Raw genomic sequence first — 21,485 nt, 5'->3', positions numbered from 1 at the left:
AGTTTTTTATGTGTGCATCCAGGTATGGACAAAATTATTTTGTTTAAATTTTTTTAAAGGGTCAAGTTGTTTGTTTTAGATAAAATTAGTTTTACTATTGGTAATTTTTGTTATTGAATAATTTTTTTTGAGCCTGTTTATTTTGCTTTAGATTTTAGATCTAGCCTTTAAAATGAGGAAAATTTTAGAATTACAAACTTTTTTTTACAAATTATTAATGTATTGCGTGGTTATTAGTAAGTAAAAATGCGATGTAAGTGATGAGCTCAAATGCAAATCAATAAAAGTTTACTACTACAACAATGTGTAAAAATGTTATAGAAAATTTTGTGACTAGAGTAGTACTCCTAAAAGAATCAATGATAATATTAAGGGGGCAAAGTGTAAATTTTTAAAATTGGTGACTATGTATATATTATTATTATTATTTTTTTTTTTTTTTAAATTATGGGGGCCATTGCCCCCTAGCCCAAGTCTCCCTCCGTCCATGCATGGGCTCGACTCGATGCTAACCGGCCTTGCCCTTTGGATGCAGTGTGGGCACCTTATGATCTGTTACAAACTCAGTTCGCTCTTGAGTCTTAGAAATGGTATAATTTTTTTTTGCCTTGGAATCGTGAAACCATGCTCACGGCGCTGGTTTTAAAAGAAGAATTGAATAAACAAGAAGGAAAGTACTTCAAAAAGCAAAGAGACATTGGCAGACTTGATATTTACATCATTGGATTTTTTTTTTTTTTTTTTTTTTTTAATTTGCAAAAGAAATACTGATTTTATTGAAATAAAGACGTGGTCTCATTGGCTGGCGTAAAACACTGGTTTTACGCCAGCTCCAAACCCAATTTATTGTCAACTAATTTACATATCGTTTTACACCAGCTCCGGACCCAATTTATTCTCAACTAATTTACATATCGTTGATAACAAGACCTTGAAACTTCTCACCTTCAAATATCTTATGCCCCGTTAGTCCGTTACAAGACCTCACAACAACAGCCTACATTATTTTCCAAGCATAACAGAGCTATCATACAAGACCAAATCCTTTTGGTAAATACGACACGTCAAATATTTGATAGTTGGAAAGGAACTTGGGATCAATCAAGTGAGAAAATAACTTATCATGGAACTAACCTCTCAATCCGCCTGAGTGCTTTGGTGACATCTACCATCGTTGGCCTTTTCAGTGGGTCTTCCTCTGTACATGTTAAGGCAAGCTGCAACACAGCTTGTAATTGCAGCTCTAAACTAGCACCTCCTTCTGCTACCAAGATTGTAGGATCCACGATCTTGTTTATGCAATAACCTTCGGCACGGGTATGCATGTAGGCTATTAAACTAGATTTCTTGTCAATTGTCAATTGGGTTATATTATACGAATCCTCTCCGGTTAAAAGTTCTAGAAGAAGATTACCGAAGTAATATACATCAGTTTTTTCTGTTGCCTTACCTGTTGCTTTAATCTCAGGGGTTTTGAACCTCGAATACCAAACATTGCCATTAGTTTCCACATCAGTTTCACCCTCAGGGATTAATCTAGAAGCCAAAAAGTTGGACAATTTGGGAACATCATGTTCATCTAATAAGATACTATCCATATGTATACCCATGTGAATGACAGGTCTAGAGAAGCCAGTATGGAGATAGGAAATTGCATGAGCAATCTGCCTTCCAATCTTTAACCTGCTTGCCCACGCCATGGACTGATCATGGTATCGTTGAGTGACACGAGAGGCATAAATTCGATCTGAAAGGATACCATTGGCAGCAAATTCATACACTAAAATGGGACATGGAGTGTTGAGACAACACCCTATAGGCTTTAATACATTACTGTGAGCACACATCTTTGCAGAGATTGCTAAATCATTGATGACACAATCGGTCAAAATTTTCGAGTTAGGAAATTGCCTAACGAAAACAACTCTTCCTTCAAGAGAGCCCTTGCACCAACGTATTCCACAATGATTATTGTAGTTGTTGGTAGCTAGGCAGAGCTGTTGAGCGGAGAAGCTACGGATGGGAATAGGCTTGCCATTGCAAGAGACAATCAGCTTCTCCAATAGCTTGCTTCCATTCTTAAAAAACGCTAATCTTTCTCTTTCTTCTCTTTCCTTAATCCTTGTAAAGAAATTATTTCTCAACCAACTCCGCATAACTATTGAGGGAGGTTCAATGGCCAGTTTTTGAGGATTGGGATAGAGTGCAAGAAGGTTTCGTCCAAACCAAGTGGAGCTTTTCTCAACAGACTTCCTAGATATTACTGTATTGATCGTAGACTGCACTCTTGTTTAGTCCATGGAGAGCCCCACCGATGACAAATGCATTGAATTTACGCGTATCGTGTGGTATACTATATACTTGACTAATTCAAAGTCATATGGGGCCAACGCTTTGACCAAGATTCATTCCAATATCAAGACTTTGTCATCCATGCATGTCCGACTCTCCAATCTCCATGTCGTGAATTAGAGCACTCACATTTTTTTTTTTTTTTTTTGAGAATCAATACGAGACAATTATATTAAACTGAAACAAAATCAGAAACAACAAACTCAAAAACATCCGGAAGAACATGCTCCATCCAGACTAACAAAGGTAATGACCCTCTTGCTCTCTTAGCTAAGGCATGAGCTACATTGTTGCCCTGCCGCCTTGTATGAGAAAAAGAGAAAGTTCTAAGCGAACTTACAATAGACAAAAAGTCTTTAACAAACTGACCAATAGACGGGTGGTCACCATCAGCTGCTTTCAATGCGTTGCACACCATCTCCGAGTCACCTTCAAACACAGATTGAAATATACCCACCTCCACTGCAAATAGAGCTGCCCTTCTTGCAGCCAAGGCCTCCAAGACCTCCACAGAATCCGGGTAGGGAATTTTTTCAGACAACGCTGCTACCACCTCGCCATTTGAATTCCGAATCACAACTCCAATTCCTGCCTTTCTAGACTCAGCAAAGACAGCCCCATCAAAGTTTGTCTTGTACATCTCCCCCATCGGAGGTCTCCATATGGTTCTTCCAGGTATGGTTTTCGGCTTGATCATCGGAAATTTCCTCTGATACTCAGAAAGATAGTTGCTGGCTGCGTCGAATACCTTCACAGTAGGCAAACACTCTTCCTTTAATCTAATCTTGTTCCTACGGTGCCATATAAACCAAGCCACAGTAGCAAATACTTCCAAACTTCTTGGTTGCTGCCCCACGAGCTGAATTAACTCACAGACATCACGAATTCTTGGAAAGTCAGAACTGATCCAGCTAAATACAGGTGCCCAAATATGCCGCAGCGTGTCACATCCCCAAATGGCATGAAAGGTCGACTCCTGTAGAGCACTCACATATAATAGGAAAATATCACATTTTCTCCGATTATAAGCCCAAAATTTAACAACATTAGACTATACAAAATTATGTAAAAATACATGTAACTATATAAATTTATATTGGCATTTAATTATTTGTTATTGTTTTACATATTTTGAGGAGGGTGAATGGTGGCGATTGTATATAAAGAAAGAAAAATAATTAAAAAAATTAATATTTTAACAAAATATAGTGTAAGATAGATAATTTGACATGGAGTGTTTAAAAAAGTGAGTATCTAAAACATAAAAAGAAGTAGGTTTTTATACTAAAATAGACATGAATTTTTGCACGAGCTGATATGAATGCTCACATTTCAAATATCAATAGACACTTTTACAATCTGTTAATGAAATATAGTGTAAAATGGATAATTTGACATGGAGTGTTTAAAAATGTGAGTATCTAAAACATAAAAAGAAGTAAGTTTTTATACTAAGGGTCCGTTTGGATACAGCTGAAAACTGAAAACTGAAAACTGAAAAACACTATAGCAAAATAATTTTTAAACATGTGAATAGTACCGTGAGACCCATTTTTAATGAAAAAGTTGCTGAAAAGTGAAATTTGTGGCTCCATGAACAGTACACGATGTGCATTGATTGGTTGATTAAAGTTAGAAAAGTCAAACTTTGCAGCTACTGTTCATTGAACAGTGCATGAACAGTAGCCGCAAGTCTAAAAAACGCGTGAAAAAAAAGAGGGCAAAACGCAGGCGCAGACGCGATGGAAATCAGCTCAATCCAAACGTACTCTAAAATAGACATGAGTTTTTGCAAGAGCTAATGCAAATGCTCACATTTCAAATATTAATAGTCACTTTTTAGGGCATTTGTTAATGGATTATTTTAGGAAATTTTTTATACCACTTTTATTGGAAATATAAAAAATTATAAAAAAAAAAAAAATCAATTACTTTTTTCTTTTCTTTTTTATAAAAAATTTTCTAAAAATATTTCTTAGATCAATGCCAGAAGTAGAACATTCATTAACTTTTTTTCATATATCAAACTCATAAAATAATTATTGTATATGAGAGTCATTATCTCATTAAAAAAAAATAGTGTTGTGGATACGTACGTGTGTATGTCTCAAAGTTAACATTACTAACCGTTTCTTATTTTTCTTCTATAAAAAAAATAAATAAAAAAACTACTTTTTTAGTGAGACAAAGGAAAACTAAAAGAATTGTGAGAGAAATAATATGTACCCGAACCCGAGTGTGATAGAGAAGGAAAATGAGAAGAAAAAAAAAATACAAAATATACAAAATCCTTTCAGGTCAAATTAAAAGGTCATTTCAGCTTTTTGTTATTGTTAGAATCCGCATTAGTTTGAATGAATATTTGCTGTAATCTAAGAATGGTTAATTCTTGATATTTTGTTAGCATCTAGGGTTTATCATAGAGATGATTGATGTAAACTCATTATTTGATTGTGGAAGTTTTTAATGGATTAAAATGGTTTTCCCTTGTTGTAGAAGGTTTTTCCGCACAAAAAATTGATGTCCTAATTGTGGAATTTTATTGGTTTTTATTTTGTTTTGTTTATATTTTTTTATTATGCTTGGCTAATTTATTTGGAGTGTCCATTCAATTTGCTTGCACAAAGAGGGATGATGAAATATTTTGTGGCCTTTTGTTTATATTAATTGATTCCTTTTTTTCTCAACAAGTGATATTGTTGAGAAAAAAGGAATCAATTTACAGTTTGGTGTGAATATTTTTGTGTAAATTATACGGAGAAATATTCTAGTACAATGATAAATTTACAGTTTCGAAAAGGCTAGAAGAGAGATTTTTTTTTTTATAAAACAAATTTATAAAGAATTGTTTGAGCCTATTAAGTTGAATGGAATGAAAGTGAAAGCATCAACTAAAACCGGTGAGGAATGTGTTTTCCACCATGTGGCCAAAGAAGTTGATACCTATATAATCTTTGGATGAAAAAAAAAAAGTAGTCTTTATGAGAGCAAGAACGAAAAATAAAGCCTTAATGGTAAGGACTCTGAATATGGAGTATATGAATAGGCAAAGGGTTGCCGAGCACTTAAGTGATTTCAAAGAGGTGTTACATGAGTAGTCTATTATTAAACTTGTGTAGATGATGCGGTAAAAGCATTACTTTTGTTGAGCTTATTGCTAGATAGTTGGAAAAACTTAGTTGTGTATATTACAATTCAGCTCCTAATGGTGTGATAACCGTGAGTATGATAAAATACAACATGTTCAATGAAGAGTTAAGGAAAGAACTAGGTATATATTTAGTTGGAGTTGCCATTATGTAAATAGTGTAATTGGTTCACTCATATAGCAGCTTTGGAACAGCTCAAAAAAGAAAAGGGAAGGTTGTTGCTAACCTTATATGTGATTGAATCAATTACACTATTTATTTCATCAGGGTAATTCCTACTAGAAGATCAGGATTAGACCACTTTCATCTAACAAGAACATAGATAATGAAAATGTTTGTGACTAGTGAAAGTAGATTATAAATGTTACACAGTCTCAAGCTTCTTTCAAATGATTCAAGGACCAATTCTGTTTCCAAAGTGTCACTTGCTGGGTAACATGACAAACATACCAACCTCATTTGTCTCAAACACCCATGGTTAATTTCTTCCACTATGTGGCTCACGACATTACATTCTTAATGATAAGCAACTGCATCCAAGATCATAGCCTGGGTCCTTGGTGCCTATGCACATAATGGGAAAGGATATGAAAAAAGTGAAAATGAAAGAACAAAAGAAATTGATACCATTCAAAAGCAAATGCAAGTGGGGCTCCTTGCCTAGCAAAAGTCTCCACAGACAAGATTATTTTGCTTTGTTTATGTCTAGTGTCCGTTTGAAAACAGAGTTTTCTTCTAACATTTTAGCTTATTTATTTATATACAACTTCTTATTTTTAATGTTTCCTAAAAATAAAAAATAAAAAATAAATAAATAAATAAATAAAAATCTTATTTTTAAGCTTCACATGTTTATGTATAATTATACTTTAATCTACTTCTAGTAAATAAGCTTTTTGTCAAAAAGCTACTTCCAAAAACTCTACATATACAACAAATACATAATGAAGTGGAATTTTGATATATAAACTTTAAAGGGGTTACAAAAAGGCTGTGGTAGGCATGCTTTACTAATCAGAATTGAAGCCTTCAGAGAAAGCCAAGTTAATGAAAACGCAATATTTTCATAAGGTTCTGCATTAAATAAATAAATAAAAATTAAAAAAAGAAGAGCAACCCTATCCATTAATCTAAGCATCATTCATGGAGATCAAAATTTAGAACATGTTGACCTCATGAGTCTTGATAATGACAACTCATTCTTCAATCTCTAACCTTGGAACACTTGATTGATGGAGCCCATTGAAAGGTCAATCTCTATCAAATTTTCTTCCTCATTCATCTCATTAATCTCTGCTAGGAGTTCCATTAAGCCTTGCTGCTGAAAAATAGACTCTGGCAAGAGATCTGGCAAATTTGATTGTGCCTTTTGCTTTGGCTCTTCATCTAGGCCACCAGACTTGCTGCCTGGGAGGGAGATTTCAATGAGGCTATCATCATCTTCATCAGAAACTGAACCATCTGAGATTGCTAGATCTTGATCCATATGGTTGGAACACATCAAATTGACCTCAAAATTTTCACCAATTAAGGAATCATTGCTGCTTTCACTGTCTGAAGGAAAAAGAGTATCTGGGGGTGACTCAACTTTGTACTCATGCATCACACCAACTTCATTTTGTTGGGTAACCTCAGGTTGGATTGCTGTTTCTAGAAGTGGCTGTGGTGTCTGAGTCTGACCAACTTCCTTTCCAAGTAGGTGTTTCTGGTCACAGATGTGACCCTCATCTTGGACTGGATTCTCATCCAAAATCACATTTTTCTTTCTGAATGTGACAACAAACAAAGTTGATAGAACCAAAATTGGAATGGTAACAAGGGAGGGATAGAACCCAAAACTGAGAAAGTAAGCAAAGACTGGAACAAGGACTGCAACACATAGCAATGAGGTTCTGGAAAACCACATTAAGGAACAGATTTGATTCTCAGCTGGTTTTTCCATTTTCATATACTCATCAAAGAAGATGAAAGAGAAGGACCTAACCAAGTAGAAACTTTTAGGGGTAGCAAAAGAGACTTTCCAGAGCTAAAAGATTTTCTGGAGCAAAAAAGTAACAAACTTTAATTTTTCTTATAAACTAATATTGTTGCTCATATATCAAGAAATGAGCAACAGAAATGGGAGTGAGTTGAACAATCAATCCCAAGTAGAAAGATGACATGAATATAGAACAAGACCAGCTGCATTTACCTGACTGAGCTTCCAAGGAAAAATGCAAGTAACCCTATGGTAATGAGCTCTAGTAAGACTTTGGCACTGAAATTACTAGCCCCTTTAGTTTCCCTCCCTTGCACAGCCTTTACTTTAAAGACCTAGCAAATATGGTATTTTTTTTGTTTTCTCTTACACCAAACAGTCTGGTCTTATCTGCAACTGATTCTCTTGAAAGAAGCAAAACCCTTGTTTTCCATTATCATTTTACAACCTCAAAGCCTAGGAATTACCAAATCATGTACAACACATCTGTGCTCCCCACATGGCACGATGAGACCCTTCAAAACAAAACCCATTAGCAGAAACGAGATATCCATATACAGTACTTCAAGGTAAATAAATAAAATAATATAAAAAGGAAAATCCTTACTAGTCACTTTAATCTTTTTCACAACCAAACAAAAAAAGTCAATATACTCAAAAGGGTCACTTCAAAGTCAATTTTCCTTAAAGATTACCTTTTGTGTACAACAAATTTTCCCAGTAAACAAACATCAATTAATCAGTTTTTATTTTTTTATTTTTTTGGGGTTTCACAACACTATTCTAAAGCCGGCCAAATATCTGTAGAAATGAAAAATTAGTGCTTGACTCGAAATAATAGCACCCTGCAGTTTTGTCAGAACTCAGAAATCCAATTATAAAAGAGAACTGTGCTCACTGATTATGACCCATTTTCTACTGTCTGCATTAAAAGCCATCAATTGGAGGTACATTTCTATTTCTACTTATCCTCCAAGTTTTTAGTGGAAGCCCATTTCCTTGAAGAGACCTTTCGGCTAGTTTGGTCAGGTTCCACTACTCCTTTGTTCTCACAAGCAAACAGAGCTGATAAAAGGGGCAGGTGCAAAGTATCCGCTGCATTAATTTGAAAATTTCATGCATTCGATAATCTATTTACGAGGTGTCATCTAGTTAGTGTGATACAAATATTCCACTAAATTTCATCCCAAAATATTGCTAAATTGGCTTCACAGAACAAAACAGGAAAAAAGAAAAGAACAGGTTCTCTCAAAATGTGACCAAAACATAATAAACAAAGCAATTCTATGTCATGTTAAGGATAATGTATATATTTCATGCACTTGATATATGCATCTTTCCTTTTAAAATGACCGAGTTCTGCACAACTATGAAATTCACACACCCTGAAAGGGGAAGAATCCATACATTGAATGCATAAAATAAATATTGCATGTCAAGTTTCCATCTAAGGTCCAAAATATTTTGGAAAGTGACAAAAGAAAAAGGGAAAGTAGATGGGAGAAATGCATAGGAGAAACAAATTTTGACAGCAAAAAGGTTCCACTATAAATGTCATCACATAAAATGTCAAATTTGCTTCTAAAAAAATCTTCATAAAAATATATTTTTTTTATTAAAAAAAAAGGTGCTTTCCAAAATGTGACCATAACAAAGCACTCATAAGCTTATGTTATGTTAAGGATCGCATTTGAAATTGAAAAAATTCTTTAGAAGTTTGAATTGTTTGAAGTGAGTAGGCAAAATTATGGAAAAAGACGAAAGGAAAAGGTAAAAAAAAAAAAAAAGTAGATGGGCAAAAACGCATAGCAAAAAGAAAAATTGACAGCAAAAAAGAAGTGTCCCTATTAGATTTTTCCACTTTATTTTGTTGAAACATTTCCTCAGCCTAATCATTTTCCCGTGCAAGAAAAGCAATTATGATTATTAAAAAATAAAATAAAAAAAAATTCAAAATATATGCTGTCAAAGTCTTGTTAATCCATGTCCAGGTAACAAGGCATCACTAACAACATGGGTGCTTTTTTTTGTGGAGACTTGGGTGCATTTTAACTGTGACTCTCTTAACTCAATGACAAAAGCTAGTGGAAGGTGACATTACCCTAGTTTAAAGATAAATTAAAAAGGTATGCACTCTAATATTTATGTTCCAATTAAGATTCCTCTTCGTTTCTCAAAAAATAAAAAATAAATAAATAAATAAGATTCCTCTTCATTTATGAGAAACTGAGAAGAATATGTCTTTGATATTATAAAATAGGCTAAATTACAAATTAGAACCCTTGACTTTGAGTGGTTTTAGGTTTTTAGATTCAATTTTTTAAGTTTCATATTTTTTATTCTAGTCCTTTAATTTCTATTCTTTCTTTCTTTCTTTCTTTTCTTTCTTTTTTCCTTTTTTTCTTTTTGGTTACGTAACTTGTATTCATTTTCAATATAGTCTTTTCATCCAATCCGCCCTAGCTATTACATCCACTAAAACGACATATTTTAAAGTAAAAATCACTAAAACTAACGGCAAATAGAACTAGATAGAATAATTAAATTAAAAAAAAAAATTAATTAAAGAACTAAAATGAAAATAAAATAAACTTAAAAAACTGAATTAAAAATATTTCATAATTAGAGGAGGTAATTTGTAATTTAATCTATAAAATATTGTCCTAATTTGGGGGATAGTGTAAAATACTATTGAATTACCAAAAAAAAATAAAATTGTTCATGATGTTAACTAAAACGCCTCACGTCACTAAGGACAATATAAAGTTAGATGAGGCAGCAGCATTTGTGGACATTTTAATATGTCATTCATAATGTAATAGTAGTATTTTTCCTTATAGTTTTACTCTTGTCATTTCAAGCAAAAAACAGCAGTAATGATCCATTAGATGAATTTTTACCACTCAGAACAATTTGCTTGACTCATGCTGCATTCTCAAGTTTATGATTATAGAATAGGGACAAGATAATGACTTTAATTATTACCATGCGTAACAAGGAATAATACTAGAAATCTAACACACTTTTTTATATATAAGATTAGCTTCTTCTTCTTTTTCTTTTAATCTTTTTATACTATGTGTGCGTTTTGGATTAGGATTAAAAATTAAAATTATTTCACTATTTAGATTATTTTGTTACTATTCAAGGGTTTCAGTGCACTTTTTGACACTATTCATGGGCCCCACTGTACTATTTCAACTAACTTTTACCTTTATTTATAGTATTTTCAATAATAATTTTTTAATTTCTGTAAAATAAATGATATCCAAACACTCACTATATATAAGATTAGCTTGGTTCCTGTTCGAGTCAGGTTAAGATATCTTTAAAAAACAATTGAATCTTTAATGTGTCGGTGGCCACACAATTAATTTACTCGAAACTCACAATCCTTATTTTCCACCGAAGGAATTAAAGTAGTGAGAATCACTAGGTCCCACTTAGAGATTGACCTCCACTAAGGTTTCATTATCAACTTTTTTTTTTTTTTTGAGAATCTGGTTTCATTATCAACTTCATCTTCTTAATCTACTCTATTATAATTTGAGTAACATTAATTAATGCTTACTTCTTAAATATCTTATACTAAAACAGCTCCTAACGATTTAGGGTTTGGCAATTCTATGTCCTCTGACTTTGTCACTTGGGACTGATCGTCTGTATTTCTGCATTATGTTCTAAGGGTTGGGAATTTAGGATGTTTACTTGTTTAGAGTTTACCCATTAAAAATTTAAAACTGTACTAAATTGGGTTTAAACGTCATGACATAGATTTGAGGCGAGTTTAGATTGTTAAAAGTCTTAAGTCTTGTACCTCAACAATTGGTTGTAAATAAAAAACATTTGTTTATGTTCTACCAATTATTTTGCCGATAACAAATGTTGGGTAGTCAAGTCCCTTCTTTTTCTTTTTCTTTTTGTCGAGGAAAATCAAGTCCAATTAAAATGAGTACTCTTTCTTTTTCTCTTTCTTTTTTTTTGATAAGTAAATGAGTACTCAATACCACAGTTAAAAAGATAAAATATAAACTTTAATTTAATAAATAATAGTGTGTACGCATCAAGGGAAAATGAAGTATCCAAATAGATAATTCAACTAAGATAATTAAATGAGGATATTTATCCCATATTAGTTGTGTGTATCTAGTGTCCGCTATTTATAACCCTAATCTAAACTTTTTGTAGTTGCACTCTGATTATGTAATGTATTATAAACTTTGTTTAAAACACTATTATTAGTATTTTCGTGTGTATTCTAATAAGTATTACTATTTACTAAAAAAAAAAAACTAAGGTAATTAAATATTGAAATATAAAATCAACATAAATATTATTTTAAAATTTGATTTTAGTATGCATTGAGATTAGTTTTTTGTTGATCTGATGAAAGTGATAGTTGTAACTAAAAATAATGAGAATTTAAAAGGTTATACTTAAACAAATAAGTTAAAAATTGAAAAAAAAAATTAAAATCTAATTCAAATGACCATTCATTTTGATAAAAAAAAAAACCTTGAATTGTATCGCATAGACAATATACCGTGTTTAATATGTCTACTCTTAGTAAAATTTAGAATTTTGATAAAGAATAATGTCAAGAGTTAAAAAAATTTACAAGATTTTTTTTGTAACTTGTTAAGGATACAAGTTTTGATTGGTTCACCACTTTTACATGATTCCACAATTGAAATTAATTATATTATGCACCAATCACAACAAAGGCACATCATCAACTTTATAAAAAAAAAAAATTATAGAAATTTGGCTAAAATTCAATTTAGTACATTGACTTGTACTTCAATTGTCAAAATAGTTCTTAAGGTTTAATTTTTGTCAATTTAGTTTCTTACTGTGTTAAAAATAATTAATCTAGTTATTTTGCCCAAATCTATTAGCAAATAAAATCATTTAAATTTTTTTATTATAAATTTAAAATAAAGATATTTATGAAATTCATCATTTAATAAATCTCTTTTTTTATGAGTATTTAAAAAAATAGAAAAGAAAAAAATAAATTAACCTTATCATATAGACCATAAACTACACTTAACATGTCTACTCGTACTTAAATCTAAAATTTACTTGTTAAGAGCTTTATTAGTTAACTAGTTGGCATCTTCGGATGTTTTTAATAGGGACATTCAAGATTCAAATTCTCCCACTCTAACTATCAAATTATAAAAATAAAAAACAAAATCTAAATTATGATAAAGAAAAACATTTTTTTTTAATTTAGAAAACAATATTATATAATTAAAAAAAGAATGTTATGAACACAATATTTTGCACAACTTGTTAGTTTTGATTGATGCAACATCATTCTCATAGGTTATTTTATTGAGAATTTTTTTTACTATACATCAATCACAATAAATTACCTAAACAATTTTTGAAAAAAAAAAAAAAAAAAACTAAACATCTTGTGTTGCTGATTTACTTTACGAGTTATGTTAATCGAAATCCTTAAAGTAATAATTAATAAATCATTTTAGAAAAATTTAATATCACTTTTATTAAAAATATAAAAATCACATTTTTTTTCTTTTTCCATAAAAAGTTTTTAAAAATTTTTTTTAAACTAATGTACTTAAAATATCCGATAACACTTCCCTTGCTGTATTAAATTAATATCCATGCAGATGTATCAATGCCAGGTGCTCCATATTCTCTCCTAAACCCCAAATCACCACCACTAATCAAGCATAAAAAAACCAAGTCAACTAAATTCCAGCAATCCATGAAATGACGAAATCACCCTCAGTCCCTTCCAACAACGTAAACCAAAACTATAGGGGCATATTCGGTGATAAGAAATTAAAATCCAAATTGGGACTAGTAGGAGCAATCTAGGGTTAGGGTTTAAAATCGAATTAGTACAAAGCTTCCAAATTTGGGGTTGGGAGTGATTGATTCTTTGGGGTTTTTCACTATAAAGCTCTGAACTTTGCGTTGTGTAGTGAATCGGACGGCTCAGAAGCTCGCTCTGAGGTTTTTTGGTTTCTTATTGGGCGTGAGATTGTGATTCTCTCTCTGGGCTTTAGCGCCCTGAGGCACCGTTGAAATCCATGATCATCAGCGTCTCATGGATCCGTCTACAGTGCCAACCACTCCTCCAGTTGAAGAAGAAGATGAGTGGGGTATCACTTTTTTTTTTTTTTCAATTTTTTTTAAAAAGATTTTGTCACTAACCCATTATTTGGTTGCTGAGAAAATGTGGGAAAGAAGAGGAAAGCTTTTGTATTTTGGGTTTTCTGGATTTATGTCTACATGTCTTGACGTAATTATTCAATTATGCTATTGTGTTATGAGTGTAGTATTTCATTTGAAAATTGTTGGTTTCACTATGCTTTTTTTTTTATTACACTAACACGCCACAACCAAAACTGCATGCAACAGTTAGTTTCACTATGCATGGTTTTTGGTGATGGCGTTGCAATTGGATGTGTTAGTGTATAGTTGTTGATGCGCAGGGCTTGTGATTTGGATTTGGATTTGTGGGTCTTATTGATTTTTATTGGTGGAGTTATGAGTTTGGTGTTGCATGAATATTTGGAATTGGGCATGTTTGTATTGTGTGATTTCTCAGTTTTGGACTGCATTGTGTTAAAGTTTTTCTTTTTAACCCATCAGTGTTAAATTGGGTATGTGTGGGCATTAGAGGTTTTTTTTTAAAAAAAATGTATTTAGTATTTGACTTTGTCTCAGGAGCTGTCTGCACATTTCAAATTGCAGAAAAGTTTTGTTCTGACAAGAATTGTAGATAAGTTGAAATACTTTAAGGGGTTTTCTTTAGACATTAGAGTTGAAGAGATTAAATTGTTGTATTAGAAAGATGACCATCTCTAATGTGTCAAAAATGTCTTTTACTTGGCCAATAAATAATTTCTTATCTATTGATATAGCTAAATCATTGAACCTGGGAAAGAAATAGGGACCTGAAATCAGAAGTTATATATTACCTAAAATTTATGAAGGGAATGAGTATATGCCTAAAAAGTTGTTTATTCATTGTCACGAAAAAGAAATTGAGAATATGTGGCCTACTGATTTGATATCTTTCATTCCTGATGTTATTATGTTTATTTGATGGGAATAAATATAATACTGTTAAATGAGTTTCCATTCTAATGAACATGGGCGAATATAGTTAGCTGAGGATTAAGTTTTTAGTGTGAGGGAAACATCATAAATGCCATGTTTCTTGCTTACATGCATGCACTGAGCTATAGTTGGCACTATATTACACATAAATGTCAGATCATCTGTTAATATATGGTTTTTTGCAATGCAATTATGCTTGAGTTTCCTGTCAAAGTGGAGGCTGTTATGTCCCTGGAAGAGTTTATTATTGTTTCAATGGGCCATTTCCACATATTTTTACTAACTCATGTCCTGTAGTTCATTTAGTGGGTTTAGTAGATTGACCATAAATTAGACTTAGTGATCTTTAAGCTTTGTTTGCACATACATCGTACATTAGGATGATTGGAACTCCATGTGTATGAGCTTGGTCCTTTGAAGTTCATAACTACCTAATGTTCATAACTCTAACGTATGTTTCTGAATTTGTTTGTTGTGTCTTGGGGTCACACATGATGATTATTATGTGATTAATCATTGACGGGCTAATCTTTTCACAAGGACAATTTGTATCATCCGTTCCTATGCTTTTTCGCTTTCACTTTTTCCTAAGCAATTAAATGAATTATTCATTATTTACTATATATGTATATGTTGTTTCCCATTTTCTTTTTTCTTTTTCTTTTTTGTTGATATGGCTATGCAGTCTCTGTCTTTCCATCTTTTAGAAGACATGGTAAGAATATGAGTAATTATTCAGTAGAGAATGTTATGAGTAGAGGATTCAGCATAGAACATAATGCCTTTCATGTGGCACTTGATAAATTTGGAGTCTTTGTAATCTTTGAATTGCTCTAATTTGTAGTTGAGTTTGATATTTTTTTAATTGTTAAAATCTCATTTATCCTGTTTACCAATTGAAGTATAGTAAATATTAAGTTTCTTTCTTTGGCGTAAGTATTGTTCATTTAGATGGGAGTAATATGCAGCCTTCTCACAGGCCATACCTGATGAATTGACATGTAACTAATTAGGTGGACCGTTTGTGGTCTGCAAGAGTGGAAGGTGTAACATCTATCACTGTCTCAAGGAACAATGTCTTTAGTAGTGTCATTACTTGTTACGTCATTAGTAATTATCATATTGGAGAGAGAGGGTGTTTTCATCTTGTTATAATATCCCTTGTAGTTTGTATTCACAGATTGATTTGGTAGTTTAACCTTATATGTTAGTGTAATAGTGAGTAGATGTGATGGTAATTGTGATCATGATGAATATGTTCTTTCACTTTTCAGTGACCTTTTTTTGTGACTAATCAATTTTTTTAAAAAATGGGTTTGTGTGGGTGTCATCAGCTTTAACATCTCTAAATTTTTTAAGGTGTCTCTTATTGTGCTGACATTAATCTATGGCCTTTATATGCATCAGACACTGATGGATTCGTGATTCCAAGCTTGGAAATAGGAGACTTAGATCGGAGTAAAACTGATGTTTCAGAAGTAGAAGCCTCAAAACCTCCTTCTCCAAAGGTCATCCTACACTATTCATTACCAAAGAAAAGAAAAAAATATTGTCTATAGATTATGTATTTAAGTCTGTATTTTAAAATCTGTGTTTTGTTCACTTTTGCAGGCCAAAAAAGAAGAGAATATCTACCTAGGTCCACACGGAGCACCTCCTTCGCAGTCAAAGCAGCAAGAGCCAAATTCTGCTGGTCGTAAGCAGCGGTTCAAGCAAAAATTGAAGGAAGCAGATGAGAGGACCACTGGGACAGGTCGGGAGAATAAGTTAGAGAGTCTCAGAGAACTTGTGGGTGGTGGCAAAGCCACCGGCAACATGACAAAGGGCTCTACCAGGGATTGGCTGGACCCACATTGTCATGAGTCTCAGTTTGAGAAGTGGAATCCCCAGTGAGTGGAATATTTGAGAGCTTTTTAAACTTGGTACACAGGGTTATCTTTGGAGACTGAATTTATAGAAGTTTATGTATTTTGACAATAAATTTTCAACTAGGCCTTTGAGATTTGCTTTTGCTGCGAAAGATTCTTTCAGTAGCATTTCCGATGTTTGGGTTGTATTTGCTGCAGTTGGTGTTCGGCCCTTCTCTTATTTTGGGCTCCTTCCACTTTGAGTTTGGATCACTGTTGGATCTTGAAAAAAAAAATGATGATAATAACCTCAAGCGGAATTTTGCTTGTTCTTTAAAACCCCAGGATTATGGCTTGAAAACCTTGAATGAGGTGGCCCATGTGTGGTAATGTCCAAATGTAGTCAGTTAGCAAAGCTGAAGCCAACTATACTTTGAATTAAATCTTGAGTAAAAGCTTAATTGACTGGCACCCTCTTGCCTCTAACTATCAAATTATCAAAACTTTCACCTAAAGCTTATGCTGACCTTGTGGTGCAGACACCACATGATGGCACATCTGTGGAGGTTATCTTTATCATTTATATTATTTTTATTTGGGTTTATCTTGAGTATTATATTAGTATTTGAGATTGTTAGGATTATCGTAATAGTATTTGAGATTGTTTAGGATTTGTTTAGAAGAGTTTATCTTTGTCATTATGATTCCTGGAAGCTGTATATAAAGCTCCAGATGGTTCCTTTTGTATTTTATAGACTACTATTATCATTATTGAAATTATTTGCATTGATTTGTTTGGTGGTGATTCCAAACACCTTAGGTGGGAAGCCTAAGGTTTTACGATAGGACTAATCTAGGTGGGAAGCCTAGGTTGTCCTGCATTAACTTGATGTCAGAGCCAAACCCAATCTTCCCTTTCAACAACCAAAATCATGACTGACATCCCACACCCACACTCACCATCAACAAACAAATCAACCTCCAGACATGCCATTACTCAAATACTTACCCCCACGAGATTTGCAAACCAAAGCAACCCAAGTCCCTGCCTCATGAGATCTGCAAACCAGAACCTGAACCAATCTGTACCATATACCCGCTTTGGCCACAAGAATTCTTCATCCCAAAACCAACAGAGAAACCCACTACTCCCTCCAAGCCTGTGACCCCCATTCGTGCCCGACTTTAGGACCACCACCAGAAAAAAAAATAAATAAATAAATAAATTAGATCCACAACTTCAAACCGCTAGATTGAGAACAAGAAAGTTGAAAGCCACCACCAAGTCGCTGATCCCATCAACAGAATGACGCCATCACACAACCCGCCGTCGACACGCCGTCACCTTCGCTCCCACCATGCCGCTTCACGGGTTCTGAGATCTGACTCACCAGTTCCAATCTCCACCTTCGAGTGCCGCTGACAGTCATCACCAACGAGCCCAGCCACCTCTTCGCCGTCAACTCCAAAGATGTTTCGTGTTTGCTCCGCTGTCTCTTTTAGTTTTCCGTTGTTTCTATTTTCTCTAGTTTCGGTGTTTAGTTTTGTTTGAACTTGGCAGATAAGGACTTTAGCTTTATATTCTAGTTCTTTCTTTATTGTATTGTTATATTTAAAAATAAAATTTAAAAAAAAAAAAAAAAAAAAAAAAAAAAAAAAAACATTCAAGTCAGGTCAAGCAGAAGCTTCAAGAAAGTCCCAGTGAAGACCAACAAGCTAAATTTCCACTTCCACTACACTACACGTGAGGCCCAATTTCCCTATTGATTAGTAGTGTGACCCACTGTCCAGTGAGGCCCAGATTGTTAAGTCAGCCCAACCAAGGTGTGGACTTTCCAAACTTAATGGATTGAAATGCACTTTCAGATTTAATATCAATATGTTTACTATGTGCCTCAACTTTACCTTAACATGCTACTGCCTTTGTCCTTTGTTTTGCTTAAATTTTCACATGAATTTATTATTTTAGCTGTTGGTTTATTTTCTTTCAACATTTTATTTTAGCCAAAAAAAAAAAAAATTCCACCAAAAAAAAAAAAATCCTTTAAAGTAATTACTTCTCAGTATTAGTGATTGAACTAGCCTAATCACATTATCATAATTAGGTCCTTTTTAATTTAATTCGTGTTGAAGCTAGTACTGCTTGAATGCAACAACCTATGGAATTCATGACTTCTCTTCACATATAATTTAACTTGAGTATTATTCTTACTATTCACTTGCTGGAATTAGTTTGTTGATCTCTTTGCATGCATTTGCGTAGTAGTCGTCTAGTAACTAGTTCTGAAGAACAATCTAATTCCAAATCAGAGTCTAGTTTTAAATCCCAGTCTAGTCCACAATCCCGCCTAAACATGGATCCTCCTCCCCAAGATGAATTAAGACAAGTCATTGCTGAGCTTACTGCCCGTCTAGGCCACTTAAAGGCTAGGTATGACGAGGAAAATGCACATAATGGCAGAAATAATAATAGGCATGGCCCTTACCCCAGGCAAGACCATAGAGACAATGAAGACAACTCTGCTAAGCATATCAAAGTAGAGGCTCCTACCTTCAATGGTGTTAGGAACCCTCAGGTCTACAATGATTGGGTGCGAGAGATGGAGCATTTTTTTGAGTGGTATGACTTGTTTGAGGATAAAAAGGTTAGGTTTGCCAAAATGAAACTTGTAGGAAGAGCAAAACTCCATTGGGATAGTGTTGTCAACCACCTCCGTAAGACCCGCCAATCACCCATAACTCTTTGGGAAGAAATGAAGGCCAAGCTCAATGAAAAGTACTTCCTAGTCTCTCATCAAGGCAACTTGTTGGATCAATGGCATGATTTGAGACAAGACAATAGGTCTGCTACTGAGTACGTAGAACAATTTGAAAAGTACAGGATACGTAGCAATGCAACTGAGGATGAGCCAATTACCTTGAGTAGATTTAGGAAAGGTCTCAATTATGATCTTCAAAGAGAATTGGTGGCTCGACAAATCTCAACTCTTGATGATGCTTAGACCTTAGTGCAAGATTTAAAGCTGATCCTTAGGCCCCAAGGTGGAAGGAGATTTGACAATCGCATGTTGCCTCGCAACAATTTTGATGGTCCCCAAGGTAGATACCTCCAAGGTACCTAAAATAGGCCTTATCTCAACAACAGACCCTTACACTTAGAAGAAAATCCTCAGGGTAAATACCAACTAGGTCCTCAAACTAGACCCAATCCCAACAATAGGCCCTTATGCCCAGAAGACAAAGGGAAGAGTGTGGTTAAAGAGACATTTAGGCTAAATTCTAGAATCCAGTGCTTTAAGTGTCAAGGCTTTGGTCATATGGCTACCCAATGTCCTAATAAGACTTTGTTGATTGAAGAATTGGATGGAGAGGAAGAGGTAGAAGAAGTAGTCTATGAGCCTAACACTGAAGAAATTGTAGAAATAGGAGAGGATGATTCCACCCAATTAGCTTCATTAGAGCCCTACCATCTTTTGATAACCTCAATGAAGGTAGTCTTGATACTCCTATAATGAGTGTTGTTAGGTGTGCTCTAGCACAGTCCGAAGAAAGTGATGATTGGAAAAGAAATACTATCTTCCAAACCTTTGTCAAGTGTGGAACCACAAATTGCAAGGTTATCATTGACAGTGGAAGTTGCATTAATGCAGTTTCTTCTAAACTTGTCTCCCTTCTAGATTTGAAGTTAGTTGCCCATCCTAAGCCCTATAAGGTTTGTTGGGTAGAAGATTCATCTATCACCATCAAGGATACGTGTCTTGTTCCTATTCATATCCTTTCATACAAGGCTCAGATTTCATGTGATGTGATTCCAATGGATGTAGGACACATTTTTGGGACGACCATGGGTCTATGATTTAGATGTCACTCTTTATGGTCGCTCGAACTCTTGTTCCTTCATGCACAATGGACAAAGGATTAAGCTTAACCCAGTCAAAACTAAGTTTGTTAGTGCAAGTAAGGCTAGAGAAGAGCCCAAAAAGCAAAGTATGAACCTCATTAGTCCAAAAGAACTTGAAAGAGCTGTCAATCAAGACTCCATCATCTTTGCTCTGGTTGTTAAGGAAATTGCACTAGATAACTTTGAAGAACCAAGAAAAGAAGTATGGTCAGTGCTTCAAGAGTTCCAAGATGTTTTCCCTAAGGAGCTTCCAAATCAATTGCCTCCTATGCATGATATTCAACACGCCATAGGTCTTGTCCCGGGAGCAGCACTCCCAAATTTGCCCCACTATAGAATGAGCCCTCCTCAACATGATGAGATGGTTAGACAAGTGGATGAGCTTTTGCACAGAGGACTTGTGCGTGAAAGCTTAAGCCCATGTGCAATCCCTACACTCTTGACCCCAAAGAAAGATGGATCTTGGAGAATGTGCGTGGATAGTCACGCAATCAATAAGATTACTGTGAAGTATCGTTTTCCTATCCCTAGGTTAGATGATATGTTTGATATGATGTCAGGAGCCATAATCTTTTCGAAGATTGATTTGAAAAGTGGATACCACCAGATTAGGATTCGCCCAGGTGATGAATGGAAGACTGCTTTTAAGACAAAGGATGTTCTATATGAGTGGTTGTGATGCCTTTTGGGTTATCAAATGCTCCTAGTACTTTTATGAGAATGATGACACGAGTACTAAGGCTTTTCATGGGCAAATTTGTGGTATTGTACTTTGATGACATCCTCATTTATAGTAACTCAAAAGAGCAACATTTGGACCATCTTAAACAAGTTTGTTCCACTTTGAGGAGAGAAAACTTGTATGCCAACCTAAAGAAATGCTCTTTCTTCATTGATAGTGTCATTTTCTTAGGTTTTGTGGTTTCATCTAAAGGAGTTTCTGCTGACCCACAAAAGGTCAAGGCCATAATGGATTGGCCCGAACCTAAGAACATTAATGAGGTTCGCAGTTTTCATGGGCTTGCAACTTTCTATCGCTGCTTCATACGTGGATTTAGTACAATGATGGCACCAATCACTAATTGTATGAAGCAAGGCAAATTCCAATGGTCAAATGTTGCTGGTAAAGCATTTCAAGAAATCAAGAAGAAGAA

At 34.0% G+C, this 21,485-nt stretch overlaps 4 protein-coding genes across 4 annotated transcripts; 2 read left to right on the top strand and 2 right to left on the bottom strand.

Annotated features, from left to right (window-relative positions):
• Nucleotides 1-861: 861 nt before the first annotated feature.
• On the bottom strand, nt 862-2,236 carry LOC115954536 (non-functional pseudokinase ZED1-like). Its single transcript, XM_031072407.1, has one exon. It carries the CDS (start codon nt 2,154-2,156, stop codon nt 1,122-1,124), a length of 1,035 nt encoding a protein of 344 aa, XP_030928267.1. The 5' UTR covers nt 2,157-2,236; the 3' UTR covers nt 862-1,121.
• A 4,230-nt stretch (nt 2,237-6,466) lies between these two features.
• LOC115957854 lies at nt 6,467-8,252 on the bottom strand. Its single transcript, XM_031076193.1, has 2 exons — nt 7,693-8,252; nt 6,467-7,539 (listed from the first exon to the last, which is right to left on the bottom strand). The coding sequence occupies exon 2, from the start codon at nt 7,447-7,449 to the stop codon at nt 6,712-6,714; it is 738 nt and encodes a 245-aa protein (XP_030932053.1). The 5' UTR covers nt 7,450-7,539; nt 7,693-8,252; the 3' UTR covers nt 6,467-6,711.
• Nucleotides 8,253-13,277: 5,025 nt separating this feature from the next.
• On the top strand, nt 13,278-16,900 carry LOC115958484. The gene is made up of 3 exons (XM_031076896.1): nt 13,278-13,619; nt 15,991-16,091; nt 16,195-16,900. The coding sequence occupies exons 1-3, from the start codon at nt 13,565-13,567 to the stop codon at nt 16,474-16,476; spliced, it is 438 nt and encodes a 145-aa protein (XP_030932756.1). The 5' UTR covers nt 13,278-13,564; the 3' UTR covers nt 16,477-16,900.
• A 1,884-nt stretch (nt 16,901-18,784) lies between these two features.
• LOC115956141 lies at nt 18,785-19,432 on the top strand. The gene has a single exon (XM_031074604.1). It carries the CDS (start codon nt 18,785-18,787, stop codon nt 19,430-19,432), a length of 648 nt encoding a protein of 215 aa, XP_030930464.1.
• Nucleotides 19,433-21,485: the final 2,053 nt, after the last annotated feature.

The sequence above is a fragment of the Quercus lobata genome, chromosome 8 (genome assembly GCF_001633185.2).
Source record: "Quercus lobata isolate SW786 chromosome 8, ValleyOak3.0 Primary Assembly, whole genome shotgun sequence".
NCBI classification, from domain to species: domain Eukaryota; kingdom Viridiplantae; phylum Streptophyta; class Magnoliopsida; order Fagales; family Fagaceae; genus Quercus; species Quercus lobata.
The sequence above is the reverse complement of the archived record's forward strand: the minus strand, read 5'-3'. Positions and strand labels throughout refer to the sequence as shown.

What these genes read in the sequence shown, in the direction of transcription:
- LOC115956141 (XM_031074604.1), top strand. Translation starts at nt 18,785, where the DNA reads ATGGATCCTCCTCCCCAAGATGAATTAAGACAAGTCATTGCTGAGCTT.
- LOC115954536 (XM_031072407.1), bottom strand. Translation starts at nt 2,156, where the DNA reads ATGCGGAGTTGGTTGAGAAATAATTTCTTTACAAGGATTAAGGAAAGA.
- LOC115958484 (XM_031076896.1), top strand. Translation starts at nt 13,565, where the DNA reads ATGGATCCGTCTACAGTGCCAACCACTCCTCCAGTTGAAGAAGAAGAT. An exon ending in TGAAGAAGAAGATGAGTGGG is followed by an intron (nt 13,620 to 15,990) that starts GTATCACTTTTT and finishes TATATGCATCAG; the next exon opens with ACACTGATGGATTCGTGATT. An exon ending in CAAAACCTCCTTCTCCAAAG is followed by an intron (nt 16,092 to 16,194) that starts GTCATCCTACAC and finishes TCACTTTTGCAG; the next exon opens with GCCAAAAAAGAAGAGAATAT.
- LOC115957854 (XM_031076193.1), bottom strand. Translation starts at nt 7,449, where the DNA reads ATGAAAATGGAAAAACCAGCTGAGAATCAAATCTGTTCCTTAATGTGG.